The 17,685-nt window shown below is 54.2% G+C and overlaps 2 protein-coding genes across 4 annotated transcripts; one reads left to right on the plus strand and one right to left on the minus strand.

Moving 5' to 3' along the window:
- Window positions 1–151: 151 nt before the first annotated feature.
- On the plus strand, window positions 152–1,256 carry LOC309600059 (heat shock protein beta-11-like). The gene has a single exon (XM_082332105.1). It carries the CDS (start codon window positions 388–390, stop codon window positions 1,105–1,107), a length of 720 nt encoding a protein of 239 aa, XP_082188231.1. The 5' UTR covers window positions 152–387; the 3' UTR covers window positions 1,108–1,256.
- A 1,539-nt stretch (window positions 1,257–2,795) lies between these two features.
- On the minus strand, window positions 2,796–16,861 carry RAB5C (RAB5C, member RAS oncogene family). Of its 3 annotated transcripts, none has more exons than XM_082332106.1 (6): window positions 16,806–16,861; window positions 6,837–7,081; window positions 5,628–5,779; window positions 5,191–5,313; window positions 4,327–4,420; window positions 2,796–3,913 (listed from the first exon to the last, which is right to left on the minus strand). In XM_082332106.1, the coding sequence occupies exons 2-6, from the start codon at window positions 7,000–7,002 to the stop codon at window positions 3,798–3,800; spliced, it is 651 nt and encodes a 216-aa protein (XP_082188232.1). In that variant the 5' UTR covers window positions 7,003–7,081; window positions 16,806–16,861; the 3' UTR covers window positions 2,796–3,797. The 3 variants fall into 3 exon arrangements, with proteins under 3 accessions (XP_082188232.1, XP_082188234.1, XP_082188233.1); XM_082332108.1 differs by lacking the exon at window positions 16,806–16,861 and adding an exon at window positions 16,280–16,500; XM_082332107.1 differs by lacking the exon at window positions 16,806–16,861 and adding an exon at window positions 7,163–16,264.
- Window positions 16,862–17,685: the final 824 nt, after the last annotated feature.

Raw genomic sequence — 17,685 nt, forward strand, 5'->3', positions numbered from 1 at the left:
GGGCCGCCCGCCGTCCTGTCGCAGCCCCTCGGCACCCAGCCTGTGCACCCCGCCTGGGGAGGGCCCGCGGGCTCCTTGCTGGTCGCAGCGGGGGGTCCTGCAAGCGGGGCGGGGGCGGAGGGGCTCTCCTGCAGGGAGGAGAGGAGCCCAGCCCCACTCCCTGCCTGGGAAGGGGACAGATGACGGATTTTTGGCAGGGGCGGCTCAGGCACCCCGTTCGGAGGCTGAGGTGATGCTGCTAATTATAAGCCAGGAGAGCAGAGCTGCAAGACTAAGGGCGAAGGTATGCCGGGCATGACGTAAGGGGCGCCTCTCCTCGTCGATGAGTAACAAGAATGAACTGGAACGGGCTGGAAAGAGCTGAGCTCTTCTCCCAAGGATGACGTGATGCGCAGGATGAGGCCACTCCTCCCGGGAAGGGGAATAAAAGCCGCGAGCGGCAGCACCGGGGCAGAACACTCCCAGCTCACTGGAGAGGGGACGACAGCAGCAGCAGCAGCACCAGAACCAGCACCAGCAGCAATGCTTTGCCGGATGCACCTCGCACCATTCGCCTCCAGCTCCCTGGCCACCCGGCTGGGCACGGTGAGGACCCTCTGGCCGCACGCAGAGACCATCTTCACGGAGCTGCAGCAGGAGATGGAGAAAGCTCGGGAGTTCATGAGCAGCTTCGAGCAGCTCCTGAGCAGCCAAGGAGCCACCGCCATGGAGCGAGCCCCGAGCACCAGCGCAGCCCTGGCCCAGGGCCCCGGGGAGGGCTTCTCCGTCTGCCAGGACGTCAAGAACTTTGCTCCCGAGCAGCTGTCGGTGAAGGTGGTGGGCAGGAAGGTGGTGCTGGTGGGGCAGAAGGAGACGCAGAGCACGGACGAGAAGGGCTCCTTCTCCTACAAGTACGAGGTGCTGAAGCGGGAGTGGGACGTGCCCGAGGAGGTGGACGCCGAGGCGCTGACGTGCTCCCTGTCCAAGGAGGGGCAGCTCCGCATCGAGGCCCCCAGGCTGGCCCTGCCGGCCGCCCAGGAGAGGAACGTGCCCATCCAGGTCAGCCCTGCGGCACCACAGCCCGGACCAGCCTCCGAGGATGGAGCCACCAACAAAGCCCAGGCGTAAGGGGAGGGGAACCGATGGCCCGCGGCAGGACCGGAGGAGACAGCAGCAAGTCTCGGGCTTTAGCCCAGACAAGCTCCATCAGCAATAATGTCATTTTTTTCACTATACTGGAACGTTTTTGTATCCAATAAAAATTCTTTTGCATAGAACCTGCTTGTGCTCTCTTGGTGTTGATTGATGGGGAGGCCGGGCCCTGGTCTCAGCTCTTGATGCCAAAGGAGCTGGATGCACAGAGGGAAGAACCTCTCTTGGTGCTTCAGGGCAGCACAAGATGGGGCCGAGAGCGGACCCAGAGGGGGGGAAGGGATGTGGGAGCACGGTGCTGCTCGGGGTGGGGGTGGCAGGAGGCTCCCAAGCAGGAGGGGCAGCCCCGCTCACCCGCACCGGGGCAGCAGCAGCTCTCCGGGGAGCAGGCAGGCTGCCTTCGCCCCCTCCCACGCTGCCGCCAGCACCTGCACCAGCTCCGCGGCCCCCCGCTCCCTGGCCGACGCCACCGATTGGCAAGACAACCGTGCAGGAAGGCCCGGCTGGGTGCAGCCACGCTTTTTCCCCCCAGGCAGCTTGGGAAGGGGCTCCTGGAGCACCCCCCGGATCCCAGCCGCAGGGTGGGCGAAGCCTGTAACCACCATGAACACCCGTGCTCAGGCCTGGGCAGGCAGCAGGTATGCAGGCAGGCACGCCTGTTTGTGCTACAGCTGCTCCTTCCCCGTGGCAGGACGGTGCCGGCGGGGAGGAGGCCCCGCTCCGCAGGGCGCTGCCGCATGGTTCTGCGGCCAGCGGCAGGTCCCCAGCCCTGACACCGAGTCCCTCGCAGCTGGGGCAGCAGCAAGACGCCCTTTAGGGCACAGCCGGCTCCTTCCCAGAGGTGGAGACCCAGAGTCCTGGAAGGAGCTAGAAATGAAGCCCCATGAAGCAGGAACCAAGGAGAAGGTGCCAGCAGATGGCAACAGCACTTCGCTTCGTGCTCACGGATTGTTGGAGTTGGGATTGGGGAAGCCCTTCTCCACCGGGTCCCTCTCTTGCAAGGGGATGCTCTGGTTTCCACATTGACTCCAGGTCTCACCCACGGGTGTAAGGATCCGAGTCCCTGCAGCAGTGACAGCAGAGCAGCGTCTTTCAAGGCCACCATCCTCCAGGGACAGAGTCATTTTGTTCGTTAACCCTTGAGCACAGTATTCCTAAGCCTGTCCAGCTGAGCTCCTCTGCATACTGCTCCCCCCACCTCTTCCCAATTTGAGCTGTAGTTTCCCTAGAAATATTAGGCAATTAAAAATTCCCCACTGTTTACCTCAAACTTCCTTGCACGCCGCACCACGAGCTTCCCAAACCTCCTGCAGCCTCTTTAAGGAGCTCCTGCCTCTCAAGGGAGCCGGCGGCTGCAGGAGCAGCTGGCACAGCGCCGGCTGGGGCGGCACGCAGAGGTCCGAGGCCACGCCGCCCTCCTGCCTGGGTTAAGGACAGCCACGCCGCCCTCCTGCCTCCCTGCCCGGGTTAAGGACGGCCACACCGCGCTCCGGAGGAGCCGGGTGCTGTACGCACCACCAGCAGCCTAGTGCAGCTCAGCCTCCAGCACGACTGTTACGCTCTGGTCCGCTCCCCTTCTGGTTTGAGCTGATTAAGAAACATGAACATTGCTGATTATGATAGGTTTATAAAAATTTTTTTTTTTAATCACACAAAACTGAAGTTTGTGATGAAGACTAGGTTGACAGTTCCTCTTAAATACCAGTATGCATAAGACATTGCATTAGGCACTAGGCAGCAGCCAACATCAGTTAGAGTCTGGCAACAGAAGCCATTTAATACCTCCCTTCATACTTTGTGGAATTACAGGCTTTCGTAACACATATTGTTTCCACTGACAAGTTATCCGAGGTTTCCCCCACCCCACCTCTGTACATCAGTAAACCATGTGTATTCACACTAGAGTAGGGTTAACAACATTAGTGGCATCACAACCATCAAAAAAAGGACAGTTTTCTATACAAGATTTTTGCAAAAAGTTGCAATGGGATTAGTGCATTACGACAGAACTGGAGATAGAAAAAAAAGAGTTGGCATGCTAGAGTCCAACACAAATAAAGACAACAGGCAGCTAGTTGTATGTACTATATTGACAAGATACTGATTGGTTACATGGAGAAACATACAATACAAAATACAGAAGAAACCAGTTTTGCTTCCCTCTGCCCCACCCCAGAATACTCGTAATTGATTTGGTCAACAAGTGGCTGAAAAGCCAGAGTTTGTCACTATAATGCTACAGTTTAGTGGTTGTTCTAGGCATATCGTACTGTATTAGCCTTAGCTTTTACATACGGGTAATTTTAAACAAGGTTGCCTAGTCTCAATCTCCCTTTGTTTCCAATAGTGACCTACAGCACTGTGGGACCTGGGTGCTGCGGGCCCTCGCCCGTGGGAAGGGCTGGGCCGGCACCAGGTCACGCATCCACCACCACCAGGAAGAGGGAAGAGCAGAAGTTCATATATTAAAAAAGTGACTTAAGACTTAGAATTGAATTAGTATTTGTACAGAAAGGTGCAGGTGGAAGAACTCCCTCCAGCCTATGATCAGAAAGGGATGGAGAAATCACAGCAGCCACCGGCAGCAGCCGCTCTACGGTAAGTGCGATTGTTAGCGTGGATTCCAGTCACGTCATTCGAGGGCTCCGTCGGGCAGGAACGGCTGCTCAATTGCTGCAGCACTGGCTCCTGCTGGGCTGACTGCTCTCCTGAAGGTCAACCACCCGATTCCTACCTGGGCCACCAGGAGCATTCTGGGGTTCATTTTTTGGCAGTTTCTTGGCTAGAAAGAAACAAGACATTAGTAGGCTCCCTGCAGAGGCCAGCCCCCTCCCCACTGCAGACCACAGGCTGGGCTCGGCCCTGCTCCGGCCAAGCCCTCGCCTTTTCAGGAGTCTGGGATTGGACACTGGTACCAGCACGAGTACAACAAACCACCCCACTCCTAGTTCTGGCTGTCATCGATCCTGCTCCTTCCTTCCTCACCACCCCCGGTTAAAGGAGAGAGGGAACAGGCTTTGCAAGGCAAAGGCTCCAAACACTCAGGCAGCGACCGTTCACAGAAGTACAGCAAACTGGTCTCTGCTCCAGTAAGAGCCTCCAGACCCTGGCCGACACGGGAGCTCCCATGGTTTCCAGTGGGCTGCGCTGCTGGTGCTCAGAGCTACTCCAGCCGTCCTGCACACAAGCTGTTACCTATTGCCATGAAGATTTCATTCACATTCATCGCTGTCTTTGCCGACGTCTCCATGAAAAGCAAGCTGTTGTCATCTGCATATGTTTGTGCATCCTACAAACAATCACATGAGAGTGGTAAAGGCATCCTGCCAAGAGGAGGCCCAAGCAGGCTTCACGCGCTTCACTTGTCGGCAAACCAAACACCAAAGGAACCCTGTCCCACCCCAGGCCAGACATTCCACCCAGTCCCTTCCCCCTGCCTGGCCAGGACAGCTGGGAGACGTGCACCACCGACCGCGCTGCGTGGCTGGTGCCCCAGCTGGGGTACAGCAGCACGGACTGTTTGTGAGGCCAATGTAGACACAGCCTGTCCCGAGCAGCACGCCGCCTTGTACTTTGGTTAGCTGGGAGAGTAATACACCCTGTAAATGCACCACAAGCGATCCTGGGCGGAGGTCTGAGATAAGAGCTTCTCCTTGAAAGTCTGCCTCAGACAAGGTAAGAGCTGTGAAGAGCAGAGAACAAGCTGGGAATGCTGCTTCAGTGTCTTGTATCTACAAGATGCTGTTTCGTACGCTGCTGAAGACAGCCCCAGCTGAGTAAGGCACCAGAAAGAGTGCAGACAGAAGCTCGTGCTCTGTGGGCCCTATTCTCCACATTCATCATAACTGTTACCAACCAGAGCTGCAAGTGCTGTGGAAGGAGTGGATGGGAAAGGCAGGCCACAGCTCCCTTCGAGTGGCATCCTGGGGTCCTCAGCAGCATCAATCTGGACTTCCACCCTCCCTCAAAGCACTTTGCACAGCCACCATCTCCCCCACTTAAGCAGAAAGCTTCTTTCCTGACTTGCTCAGGCAACAACTGATCTGGATTCCCACTCACCTGGAAGTCCACAGCTCTCTTGGTAGCAAGGTCTGCCTTGTTTCCTGCTAGTGCAATTACAATATTGGGGCTAGCCTGCCTCTGCAACTCTTTCACCCAGTTCTTGGCTCGTACAAATGTGTCCTGGAAGCAAACAGGAGGCAGCAGTCAGGAAGGGCAGCCTCTTATTAATCCACAGCGAAGATATGATTAGAACAAGTCTTTTGTTTAAGTGTTCTGCCTCTACAGCACTTTGTAGCAGGATCCTTTATCAGCTTAGACAGCCTTGGTCAGAACTGAGGAAGAGGCCATTAGCAGTTTTCAAGAAACTCAGTGCCTGCAGGCAGGCATCTGCAGGGACTCTGAACCCAGGCACTCCCCCAGGGAGCCGCGAAGATCGGCTGCAAGCGCAGCCACCTCCTCCCCAGCAAACCCTGGCAGCCCTGCGCAGTACTCACTGTGTTAGTGATGTCGTAGACAACAATGGCTGCCTGCGCCCCTCGGTAATACATGGGTGCCAGGCTGTGATACCGCTCTTGTCCTGCTGTATCCCATATTTCAAACTTCACCGTTGTGTCATCCAGACAGACTGTCTGTGTTAGGAAGGCAGCTGAAAGAGAAGGCGCATGTTTGCCCTACCTCCAGCCGGAGAGCCCCTGCAGCAAGAGCCAGGAGCTTGGAGCAGTTCTGCTTTTGCACGGGAGCGAGCAGAAGCCCCAGGCAGAGGCCAGCGCAGTGCCACTTGCTGTGGGAGTTGCAGCTCTGCTGTACCAAGGTCCTTGCACACAGGAACCCGACGGGAAGGCGGCCCCGAGAGCCGGGCAGCAGCCAGCCCCCGGCGCAGCAGCGCTGCCCGTCCCCTCCCCAGCCTCCTCTCGCAGATCGCGCAGCGCAGCTGCGGCGTCGCTGGCATCGGCTTTGGAGCGCACCACAGTGCCAAAGCACTGAAGTCAGCCCGGTTACACTGCACTCCCCAATTTAGTAACTGGTTATTTTCTTGTTCCAGCAAGTATAATACCACGCGTGCAACTAGGATAAAGGCAACCAGCCTTGGATACAGATTGAAGCAGAACGGCAGAGTGCCCACATGGCCCTCTGCAGCAGAGCATTAAGCCCTGCTTGCCCATAAGCTATACTTACAGCCATACTTACTCCCTGCCTGGGTTACTATAGGGACAAATCAAGCCTTTTCTCTGCACACACCTCCTAACATTACTGCCCAGACCCAGGTGCTGACTGACCTTTGGTTGGTGATGCCGTGCTAATGAGTTCAAGCTAAAGAACTACTAGACCTGAACAAGCTGTGGAAGTAGTTAACAGCATCAGGTTAGGAAAACCCCCCAAGCCCAGGTCATGGTCTGAAAAGATAATTAAGGGCTATAAACCAAGCTGAAGGCCTCAGTTCTAATTAGAAGCAGGAATTCAAGCACTGGAAGTGAAGACGCCTTAGAGGCAGAGCACACGGTTGCCATAGCATTATTCTCTGCTGTGCTGATCTTCACACCAACAAACAAGTTGTAAACCAAGAGTTAAAGCATTAGCTGCTTGCCTATCTACAGCAAACCCCCCCGACTGGATTGAAACAGCCATTAATACTTCTGGTACCCCTGGACTGCATTAGCGAGGCCAGCATCTTCTAGCCACAGGCATTTGGAGTTGGCGCTCACCTCCAATCGTGCTCTCCTGGTACTCGTGGAACTGCCCCTTCACGAAGCGCAGGACGAGGCTGGACTTCCCCACTGCCGACTCTCCCAAGAGCACAAGTTTAAACTGGCAGATTTTGTTTCCAGCGGCTGGTCCATTCGGTCGAGCAGCTCCACCTCGACCTGCCATTGTGGCCTAAGTGCAGGAGTGCCAAGGGTTAAGGATGCTGCAGGTTCTGCACTGGGATCCACCTGGAGGCAGGTTGCAACTGGAAGAAGAGGTCAGAGTTAGTGACACGCTCGTGGACCAGCCATACCAGTTCTAGAGGGTGGGTTTGATCTGCAAGCACCATCAGCACAGGCAGGTGGTGATTCCTTCCCATGGCGGGAAGTTTTCAACTGCATGCACCACTGAGCAGCTTCTGCCAGTCACCAGCTCCTTCGGCAGGATCTTAAGTCTTCTGAGCCTCCTTGGAGAAGGAATATTGGTAACACAAGCTTTCCTCCCCACCAGCGGGCCCTCCAGCACTTCCACTATGTGTAGATGTTACACACACCTTGCTAGGGTGAGGCAAGCAAAGGACAGCCAGCACACCAACTGGTGTCATTAGAGCTTCATCTATTAAAACAACAATTACTCAGTTCATGGAGGTAACTGAGGTTGACCTTTAGGTCCTTCCTCTTCTCCCAAGTTCACGAGGTAGCAGCTTCAGCCTACCAATGCAGTACAGAGATGCTCCCATGCCCCACGTAAGGCATTGCGGGAAGCAGTCCTGTCTGTCAGCCCTTCGGATCAAGGCATGCAGACAAAGGGAGTTTCTATCCTCAGTCTGGCAGTTTCGCAGCTCTCGCACCAAGCCATTAAATACAGCACCTCAGAGCAGTCCTGAAGAAGGCCTTTGAATTGCCACGCAAGCCCTGCCACGGGGGACGTCGTTTGGCAGCAGCCGCTCTGGGCACAGGCTGGGTATTCAGAGACTGAAAGCAACTGCTCCCCACCCCTGCTGCAAACAGGTACTCGCCACCGAACGAGAGTCTCGACAGCTTGATCCAAATGCAGAGGCAACACCTAATGCTTCCCTCTTCCCACACCCCGTCCCAGCTGCCTCACTGCCCCATCCCACATCATTCCAGGTCATCAGGCTACCGGCCACATTCGTCATGAGAGGACTGTTCAAATCCAGCTATGCTGAACAGCACCAACAGGTAGCATCACCCCTGATCATCAGAACGGCCATCCCATCTCCCCCGCACTCAATTCAACAGCACCAGATCTCCAGAGTCGTGCAGAAGCACAAGACCATGGCCAGAGCAGCAAGACAAGCTGTTACATCCATAGTTAACCACAGGTGAAGTCTCAGTGCCTTCCTAACCGCTTCTCCACTGCACGCAGCAGAGAACAGGAATACTTTCCAAGTGCAGTTACACAGATTTAGGCATATTTCCTGTTCTCATCACGACTCCCACTTCTGTCAATGATAAATGCTACAACTGATCGCATCTGCTCTTTATCACCACCTTCCCTTCAACGCTCAGAACCCAAGCTTCTGTTGACAGACAACTGCAAAAAAAAGAAATCCCCCGAAAGCCAATTTCTCCTTGTTCTGAGTGTACCCCCAAGGAAACTCCGGGTATGCTCTGAGTACATCCAGCATTTGCCCAGCAAATACCAGATTCCTATGACTGAGAAGCTTAAAGCAAGTTGAAATGGGTCTGACCTGGAGTAGTGTCCTGTGAACAAGGCTCAGGCCTGCCCTAGTACAGAGGCTTACCAAAGAAGAGTTCCAAATACCTGCCTTCCAGAGCAAAGCCTGTCCCGTTGTGACTGCTGCGATGCTGCTTTAACTATGTCTCAAGTTCCAGCTCAGTTCCACAGCTTGATGGGAAGACTACAGCCATTTCAGTCTGGGAGCTCATCCGGAGCCCGTCAGTGCCATCGGCTGGAGAACCTCTTCAGCTTTCCAAACACAACAGCACTTGAGCGTACTCTGACCCACAGAGACGTGCAACCTCAAGTTGTTTTGACCAGGAGGCAAGTCAGAAGCCCACCGTTAAGCCAGTACCGTTCACTGAAGCTAGCAGGTAGGAGAGAAACCACGAGGAGTAACTTCTCAATGCAGTGAGACGTTTCAGTAGCCCAAGCTGTGAAGAAGCCATTGCTTTGAGCGGCCTGTCCAGTCTCGGGTTAAGTCAGTGAAGAAATTGCAATTCTGAGCCAGGTCCTTGCAAAGGCTAGTAACACTGTCAGGAACCCCCTCCTCTTCCGAGGGAGGACAAACGCTGTTTTGCCAGGATGAGAAAGCTTGATAGGAAGCAAATTAGCAGCTTGTTTTGCTGGACAGTGAGGAAGCAGCATTTTGCAGCTCTGGCCAGGAGCAGCTTGGTTGCCACCAGGTTCGAGAGGCACATCGGCAGCTCTACATCTCTACCAGCCTGAAAAAGTCTCCACCTTTTAGAGTTTCTCCTCTAACCAGAGCTTGCAAGGGAACAGCTTTTGCTTGTTTAACCTTGTATTCATTTACCAGGGCAGTCTATCAGCAATATGTAAGCCCTGTCGCTGTTTCAGACTAACATTCTGCACATTAAATGCCACGTGAATCATGCCTCTACCGAGTTATGACCTCCTGAAATATGATAGGGGTGATTCCCAGAGCAAAACAAGGAAACGAGCCTGTTGACATCCTCAAGTCTCAGCATGACCTATATTTCACAGATCTCGATTCATTTTGCCATCTGGTTGTGCTCCATGAACCCAAACAGAATTAAGCAAGCATGTCTGTATATCCAACTGGACATGGAGAGCTACTGACCAGAGCAAGTAGTCAAGCAGCTAGAGTCTGTGACCACTTTTAATTAGGGACAACCTGATCATCATCTAAAGATGGTTTCAAGTTTGGCTGCAGGATTATGTGACTTCAGGTCCACCTGAGAAGCCGCCAGACCTTCAGGATGTTTGGGTGGAATTTATGCAGTTCAGATGACCCTAGCTGCAGCCACCTCGCTACGGGTCTCGGGCTAAGAACATACACGAGATCGGAATGACCAGCTTAGTATTTCTGCTGGAGTTCACGGGATGAGCAAATAATTGAAGTGAGCAACTACCAAAGGTGAAGACAGTGAGAACCCTCCATTGCAGGAGGATCACTTTGGCACTTTTTGCTAATGCCAACGTCTCCGAGCATTTCTACACTCCTGTCAAACAGAACTCCACTCTGCAGAACACAGAAGTAACAGCCAGCTAGGCTGCCCAGCCTGGACCTGCGCTAGATCAGCCCCCACCCATCAGTGATTATCGGTTTGAGAAACGCAGAGCTTCCTGCTGTATGAAGCCATTTCTGACGCTCAGGGAGCTGCTCAGCCCCTCGTCCAGCAGAGTGGATGGGGCAAGCGTCCCTCCCTGCTCCCCGTGAGAACACGGGCACTCGAGCCCTGGCTCAGCCAGACCGAAATAACTACAGCGATGCTGTGCAGACAAGTGAAAGCAGCTGACATTGCAGCTTGCCATGCTAATTCAAGAAGTCAAGATCAGGAGAAAGACGGGTGTGATAGGGTACTCTTCTAATCAAGATTAGCAAGTATTAGTTTTCCTACTAGCTTCTTGTAACTAGTGAAACTCAGCAGCTTGTGATGTCAAAGGATCCATGAAAAGGCACGTGCTGGTTTGCTTGCCCTACCCACCCAGCAGCTCTGCATCACACAGGCAAAAGTACCATTTTTTTATTGTAAGCTCTTGAACAGTCTCCTGTTTGCTTTGAGATCAAAGACCAGTTTCAGTGCCTGATGCTGTCTAACAGCCAAGAACTCTAGGTCTATCACTTCTGCAGTTTATGCTCCCCTCGACACCTCACCTGTTTGCCAGGAGTTGTTGTAGGGGCTTCTACGCTCCCATGAATATTGAAGTCAAGAATCTGAATGCCCTACGTGAGAAAGCACATGCCCGCGCTGCTTCACTCCCAGCCTACCCAAGAGCAAGGCAGTTCTCCAGAGCTGTTAGGATGCTCGAGAATAGCACATTTCAAACAAGCCAGCCCAGTACAGGGACTCCAGGCTCCACAGCAATTACTATCAGACCCCCACATTAACCCCTGCAAGAGACAATTGCTTCACAAGACTCCCTAGCACAGGGAAGCTCCTAGTTTAAGGTGTCAGAAGTTCAGGATCCGATATTTTTGCCCTGTGTTCACCCAGTAGCAAGGACCACTCTGAAAGCTGGCGACATTTAGAAACCCAATCCTGAAGAATCCAGTTACCCAAGACGACTGCTTCTGCTCTCAGCTATGCAAGAAACCATTTCACTAGGGATTCGTTGGCTTTGATTCAAAATACTCAAGACAAAAGCCCCAGTGAAGTATTTATCTTGTTAAATAGCCGACAGCATTACATGAATTTCTTGGCAAAGCAACCCCTGAAGTTACCGAGGGGTTTTGCTTCACCTAACACTGAACGGGCAGCTAGCCACGGCTAGCAGGAAGCTCCTGCTACCTTGCCCCCACCCAGAACTGGCAAGCCTGCTTTAGGACCCAGGTTCACAAGCAACTCCAAGAGCAGGAGCAGCAGCAAGTGCAGGACCCACCAGAACAACACACGGACTCCACTAGCCCAGATTAGCACAGCGTGGAGTGTCAACCCAATTTCCCAATACATTAACATGATTACTAAGAACAAACTTCAAAAGCCTTACCGCAGCGGGGTCCACGCTGCCGAGGACGGAGTAACAGACCCAGCTCTCCCTGATGAGATGAACCAGGGAATAGGCCGGCAAGGACAGACCTCAGGCCCTCAGCCCCATAAAGCCTGATCAGTTTTAATACTTCATCTTTCTACAGACAGCACGCACTTCCCTCTGCAAACAAAGAGCACTTGGTCTCTTGATCAGTAAAGCTATAACCTGGAGCTTCACTAACAGCTCTAAATTGTGGACCTAGTCATTGCAGCTCTCAGGAGCTGTGCTACAGCCTTAAAATGTAGATTCACAGACCTAAACCAGCCCAGAGAGCAGCTTCAGAAGTACTCCTATGGTTTTACACCATCACGAGTTAAAGTCACAACTTCTTTGTAGACTCTCGCACCCAAGCCTCCCAAAGACTTGGGCACTCGGTTTAATTTAGAGGTAAATAGGATTTACACCGGCAAAAAGTTAAATTACTTTTTGTTGGTAGCTACATTCCTAAACAAGTGTGGTAGAATCTGTAATGCCAGCTCCTTTGCACGCTTTTAATACACGTACCTGTTTCCTGACATCTGCAGAGCCACGGCCTCCAAAGCAGCCCCAGCAGCTGGCTGTTTTTCAAAGCAGTTTTTCAAAAACAATTCTATCAGAGATTTCAAGGCCACTACCCTGCAGTTACCGCTCAATCCAGCGCAGATGCTATGCGCAGCAGGACGGTCCAACACGCAGCTACACCCCGCTGGCAACCCAGGGCCAAGCCAGCAGAAGAGGCCTTTCCATCGCCTCATGAGACAAGCTGAAGCCTGTGAAATGGAGCCGTCTCCCTTCAGTCATGTCTAAAGCCAGATTAACAAAGCCTCTAAGGCAAGACAAACCCAAGAGAAGAAATTGCAATGAAGGCCAAGTTTCTGCTACTTCTCAGGGCTTCGTGCATGAGGCCCTATGACAGGCTGCTGCTCAGTGCCAGGCACAAGCGGTCAAACTGAAGATCTGATCCGGACAGGCAGCGCCGTACTCAGACAACAGCATCTCAAGTTCAGACCAACTCAGACCACGTTGTTATATACAGAAAGCTACTGCTCAGTTTGAGGAAAGCTCATTTGCTAGATGCCACCTGCTTGAACCAGGCAAGTCAGCTCTAAAACTTAAGGAGCTATGAAGCCAGGAACACCCGCGCATCCCACAAAGCTGATCTGGCTTTGGGAAGGTGAGGCAAAGATCACAGCCTGCATGACTGAGTCTAGAAGCGCAGTACTTCGGCCAAAGGGAGTTATGGAGCTGCCTCAAGCCTTCTTCTAGCCAGTTTAACCCCATCCACATCCCCTCAGAAGGGTTTCCTAGGTTTAAGTGGTTATCCTTTACCAGGAATTCTTGAAAACACCTCATGAGGTAAAAAGACATTACACTTACTGAGGCTACCTTGGAGCTACATTTTTTTATACTCACCGTTGAACAGGTATCAGCAACAAGAGTTATTACCACGTTGGTGACACTGGCAGCACAAGGAAGTTCCATGCCTAATCCAGTGGGCGTTTTAATTCTTCAGAACAGCATGACTAACTGCTTTTATAACTGCAGTTAGTGTCCTGTTAGATCACCACAGCTGAACAGAGAAATATGCGGTGAGGGCAGGCTGAGGCGTAGTGCTTCTGCCTGGTCCTCGTGTATCAGGAAAGCAACAGGGCCAACGCTAGAACTCGCGCTCTAACCAGGGCCACCAAACCCCCAGCTGCGCTGACACAAGTGAACTCACACCAGATCCGAACGATGCAAGGCCCGTGAATGCAGCTTCCAGCACTGCTTCAGTCAAGCTCTAATGAGCTAAGCTATGGAGACAATGCACTTGCACAGATTGCTTTAAAAAGAGCCGAATGAGCCGTGGCAGCTTCCTACCAAGCGTTATCGAGGCACGAATTGCAGCAAAAGACTTCTGTGGAAGTTCTGCATCATCTCCAGTTTACATAAGCTTCTCACTAGCTGTAGGGAGCAAAGCCTCCATGTTCGCTGTCCTCACATTAACTCCCTCTTGGAGGTCTTACCTACTCTTAGTTATCCTTGATACTGCAAGAACTTAGTCCTGTTTCACAGAAGATGAGGCACAGCTAGGCTGAAAGAGTAACTCAGGAGTGCAGTCTGGACCAACTACGAATTGAACAAAAGCATCGAGTTTTTAATTCTATAGGCAAGGTTCTTTCAACTCCTGTTCTTGATACTGCCCACTGCTCAGCACGCCCTCAAAAGACACAGCTTCTTTTTTCCAGAAGTCCAGCAACATGTGCCTTTAGATAGCACCTATATTCTGTGAACAAGAAGGCAAGATCATTGACAATACAAAGCAGAAAATTGCCATCTTCACTGCAAAAAGAGTCAGTGACCTTCATAATATCTTTTCCAGACTGCACAAAGATCTCTTGCCTCTAGCAGCTCCTTATTTGGAGCTCTACCAAATAAAAGCAAACACGAAAACCAGCGTTTTCTTATCTGTTTATGTAGAACTACTCCAGCAGTTCATTCCTGTGCTCCAGGGGAGGAAAGCGTTCCTTTTGGAGTTTAGGTGAAGCTCTGTTCTTCCCCGATACTGTCACTTCCAGGACGGTTCATTGTTTCTGGCTAGCATTTGGAGTGTTTTCATAGTGTTACTCTGACGACTTAACAGAACTTGCATAAGAGGACTTCAAACTTCATACCCCAAGGGAAGAAAACAGCTGACTCAACTGTTTCTACATTCTACCCTCTTTTAAGTATGCTGACCGAAATACTTTGGGCTACACCCACTTCATTAGAAGTGTTCCCATTTCGTTTCCTGTGTCTGAACGGACTTGGCATTCTTTCCCCCTCCCTCTTCAGGGAGATGCCATGAGCACCTATCTGCTAAACATGCGGCAGCTTAAGAAGTCAGGATCAGGAGCTGATGTCTAGCAGGGCCTAGAGCAACTCTAGAGCCGATCACTCTTTAGATGCAGAAGAGCTTTGCTATGATGGAGATAATTCCGCTTCTCATCACAAGAGTTAAGCTTGGCCAAGCACACAAAGTACGAATACGTTACTAGACAGCTTTGTTTCAGATGCTGCCCAAGGCGTTATTGGTTTCACTAGTAAAGCAGAGGGACCTAAACCCAACTCCGTTCACAGTAAAGCTAGACAAATGTTTCAAATCCACGCATCAAGCTAGCCTTCCCCTTACTGCTCTCTAGTAACTTAATTCCTTCTTCAGGAGTCCCATTTCATCTTGCCTGTGTTGCTCCCTCACCTGAAGGGGTATCAGCACCTACTTAAACAGCCTCGAGGGACCTACGCTGCCTGGCACTATCTTAAAACAAATGTAGTCTGAATTAGCCTATAGTATCTCGGAGGGGAAGATTGCCTCTAGAGGTAGATTTTTGCTACGGGAGTAGCTGACTGTTGAGACTCAAGAGAAGTCTGAGGTTCAGTAACTGAGTCCCAGTGCTGAAATCTAAGCGTTGCTTTTCTTAACCTTACAGGTCCACACAGGCCTGTGCTTCACCTGCTCTCCTCACTCCAAGAATGCATTAAGACCAACGTTGTCATGCAGCTGCCTACATACACTGTTCTGAATTCTTCACCCTTTTCAGTCACAGTTCTTTCACCTTATTACCCAGTTAAGCTGGAAAAAAAAAGGTAGAAGACTCTTAGAAAGTCCACTCAGACAGCATGGCTCATCAGGCCAATATGATTCAGAAGTATCTTTCTTTTTTTGGTCTCGACCAAGCTCCGGAGTCCTGCCTTCAGAGTAGGCTCAGGAGTCCTAACTTATAGCATGACATCAATTCTGCTTTGCGCTAAGCAGGGCAGCTCGAATATGCGTTGACCCACCACACAAAAAGCTAAGAATAGTAGATGCAAGTTGTTCCACATAAGACTTAAAATAGTACCTCGGCATACTCTCTTCCCTCCGATTTCCTTACACGCTTGGAAACAGTCAAGGTCAGAACTCCGGCAGCCACGTACAAAAGCAACAAGCTAAAGGTTAGCTGAGATTGGGTCACCGCTGCGTTTGGTCTCGCTGGCAGAGCGGTTTACAGTGAGAGCCACAGTGAGTTAGCAGGGAACAGCTACGACTGTCAGGGCTCCCACCCACTCCCAGGAGTTTTAGCAGGACTTTGAGCATTACCAGGAATAAGGTTCGAGCAGCCACCACAGGATTTCGCACCAGGGACTTGTTGCTCACGCTTACATCTGCACGATCAGCCTTCGCAGGATCACATACCGACTACGCTCCCAGCTTACACGCAGCGGTGTCTGCTGCTGCGCAAAGATCCAAGGACAGCCTTGCACCTGAGCACGTCTGGGTCTCCTTCCGGACAAGCTACAAAACTTTTCCTGCAGTTCAGTTCTTCGCGAGCCTGCAGCCCCACACATTTCGCTTCACAAACGCCCCTCGGAGGGGGCACGGGGGCTGTGTTTGTCACCAGCAGCAATACAGAACAGTCTCCGTTCCACTAGAACCTATTTTCAGCAGATAAAGTCACATCCTTCATTTAGGCAGCTCTCAGGAACCTGGCCAGGCTTCCAGACTTCTAGAGTTTCTGTTGCCACCTCAGCAGCTGACTAGCTACAACAAAATATTATACCACCTCTATCCTTACGGGCGCCACACCTTCCCCAAACCCCATTTAACTTTCACACAGTCATCGCTACGCGACAGCGCTACAAGAGAGACAAAGGAGTTGAGAAAGAGCGGCCGGGCAGACCCGGCACACCGACAGCAGGCGCGGTGCTTGCTGCCGAGCGGGCCTTCCCTGCTCTGGGAGGAGAGCAGCCCCACGGAGCGCCACACCTGAGCCTCCGCCGGGCAGACGCGGCCTCCTCCTCGAGTCCGAGATCGTCACCTCCGACGCGTTGATCTTTCGATTAGCACAGCTGCCCGCCCCGGTTACAGCTCGCTACGAGACCGGTGCCACCCTCCACCAGGCCGGAGCCGCCGGTGCGCCACGGCGGCTCCCCAGGAGACCCGGCGGCGGGCGGTTTGTTTCGGGCGGCCCGGAAGGCCGGAGCCCCCCGCCCGCTGCCGGCGGCGCCAGCCCGCCCCGGGCCCCGGCTCACGCAACCCGACGGCGCAGCCGGGACGCGGCGGCCTCGCCCCGCCCCGGCAGAGCGGCGTCCCCGGACCCCCGCTCCGCTCCCACCGCGGGGCACGGGCCGGGTGGAGCCGGGCCCCCAGGCCAGGCACCGCCCGGGGCAGGGCTGGGCACCGAGCCGCGCCGGGCACCATCCGCCAGGAGCCCCCACGGGCCGTGTCGCGGCCGGACCGGCCCCGTCACGGCGGTGCGACACGATCGGGCCCCGCCGCGGGCCCCACTCACCGCCCGGAGCGCCGCTCCGCCCGCCGCAGGTGAGTCTCACAGGCCCCGGCCCTCACTTCCGCCTTTACCCGTTCCGCTTCCGGATCCGCCCACCCCTTCCGCTGCCAGCCCGCCGACCACAGGCAGCGGCACCTGCCAATCAATGTCGCACCGCCCCCCGGGGGCTCCGCCCCCTCTCGAACGCACCGCCTCACGTGAGCCGAGCGGCGTGACGTCAGGGCGCGCCCGTCGCGGGGGGCGATGGGAGCTGTAGTCCGGGGGGGGGACCCGGGAGTCCCCGGCGGGGATGCGGGAAGGGGGTCCCAGTGCGGGGGGCGAGCGGCGCCCCCGGGCAGGGGCGGGGGAGCCGCGGGCAGAGACTCACCCGCAGCCGAGGCTGGAAAAATAGAGCCTTTATTTCCCGTTGGGGCGGGGGGCGCAACAGAGACCCCGGCCCCCGGAGCCCCCCGCCTCGGAGCCCCCCCGAACCGGCCCCCGCGCACCAAATCCGCCGGCAGCCGCTCCCGGCCCTCGGCCCCGGGCACGGGGGGTCCCGGGAGGGGCTGTCGGGCCTGGCCTGGCTGTAAAAAAAAGACCCCGTGGGCAAAAAGTATAAAATGGTATCAAAATCCCTGCTGGTGTGGGGCCGGGGCGAGCGCTGCACCCCGGGGGCGCCCGTGGGTGCGGGGTGCCCCCGCCGCTGCCCCGCTCCGGCCGCCGCCTCCCGGGGGCTTGGGCTGGCGGAGCCGGAGCCGGTGACCGGGGTGAGGCCGGAGCTGGGGTGTCCCGGGCAGCGAGGGGGCAGGGCGGGGCGGCGGGCGGGGGTCCCCCAGGGCGAGGGTCCCCCAGGGCGGGGGTCCCCCAGGGCGGGGGTGCCCCAGGGTGGGGGTGCCCCAGGGCG

This window comes from Platalea leucorodia (assembly GCF_965183815.1).
Source record: "Platalea leucorodia genome assembly, chromosome: 22".
Classification (NCBI taxonomy): domain Eukaryota; kingdom Metazoa; phylum Chordata; class Aves; order Pelecaniformes; family Threskiornithidae; genus Platalea; species Platalea leucorodia.

Coding starts and splice junctions, on each gene's coding strand:
- LOC309600059 (XM_082332105.1), top strand. CDS start 388: ATGCGCAGGATGAGGCCACTCCTCCCGGGAAGGGGAATAAAAGCCGCG.
- RAB5C (XM_082332106.1), bottom strand. CDS start 7,002: ATGGCAGGTCGAGGTGGAGCTGCTCGACCGAATGGACCAGCCGCTGGA. Junction 5,314..5,627: donor TCTACGACATCACTAACACA/GTGAGTACTGCG, acceptor GTTTGCTTCCAG/GACACATTTGTACGAGCCAA. Junction 3,914..4,326: donor TGAAATCTTCATGGCAATAG/GTAACAGCTTGT, acceptor GTTTCTTTCTAG/CCAAGAAACTGCCAAAAAAT.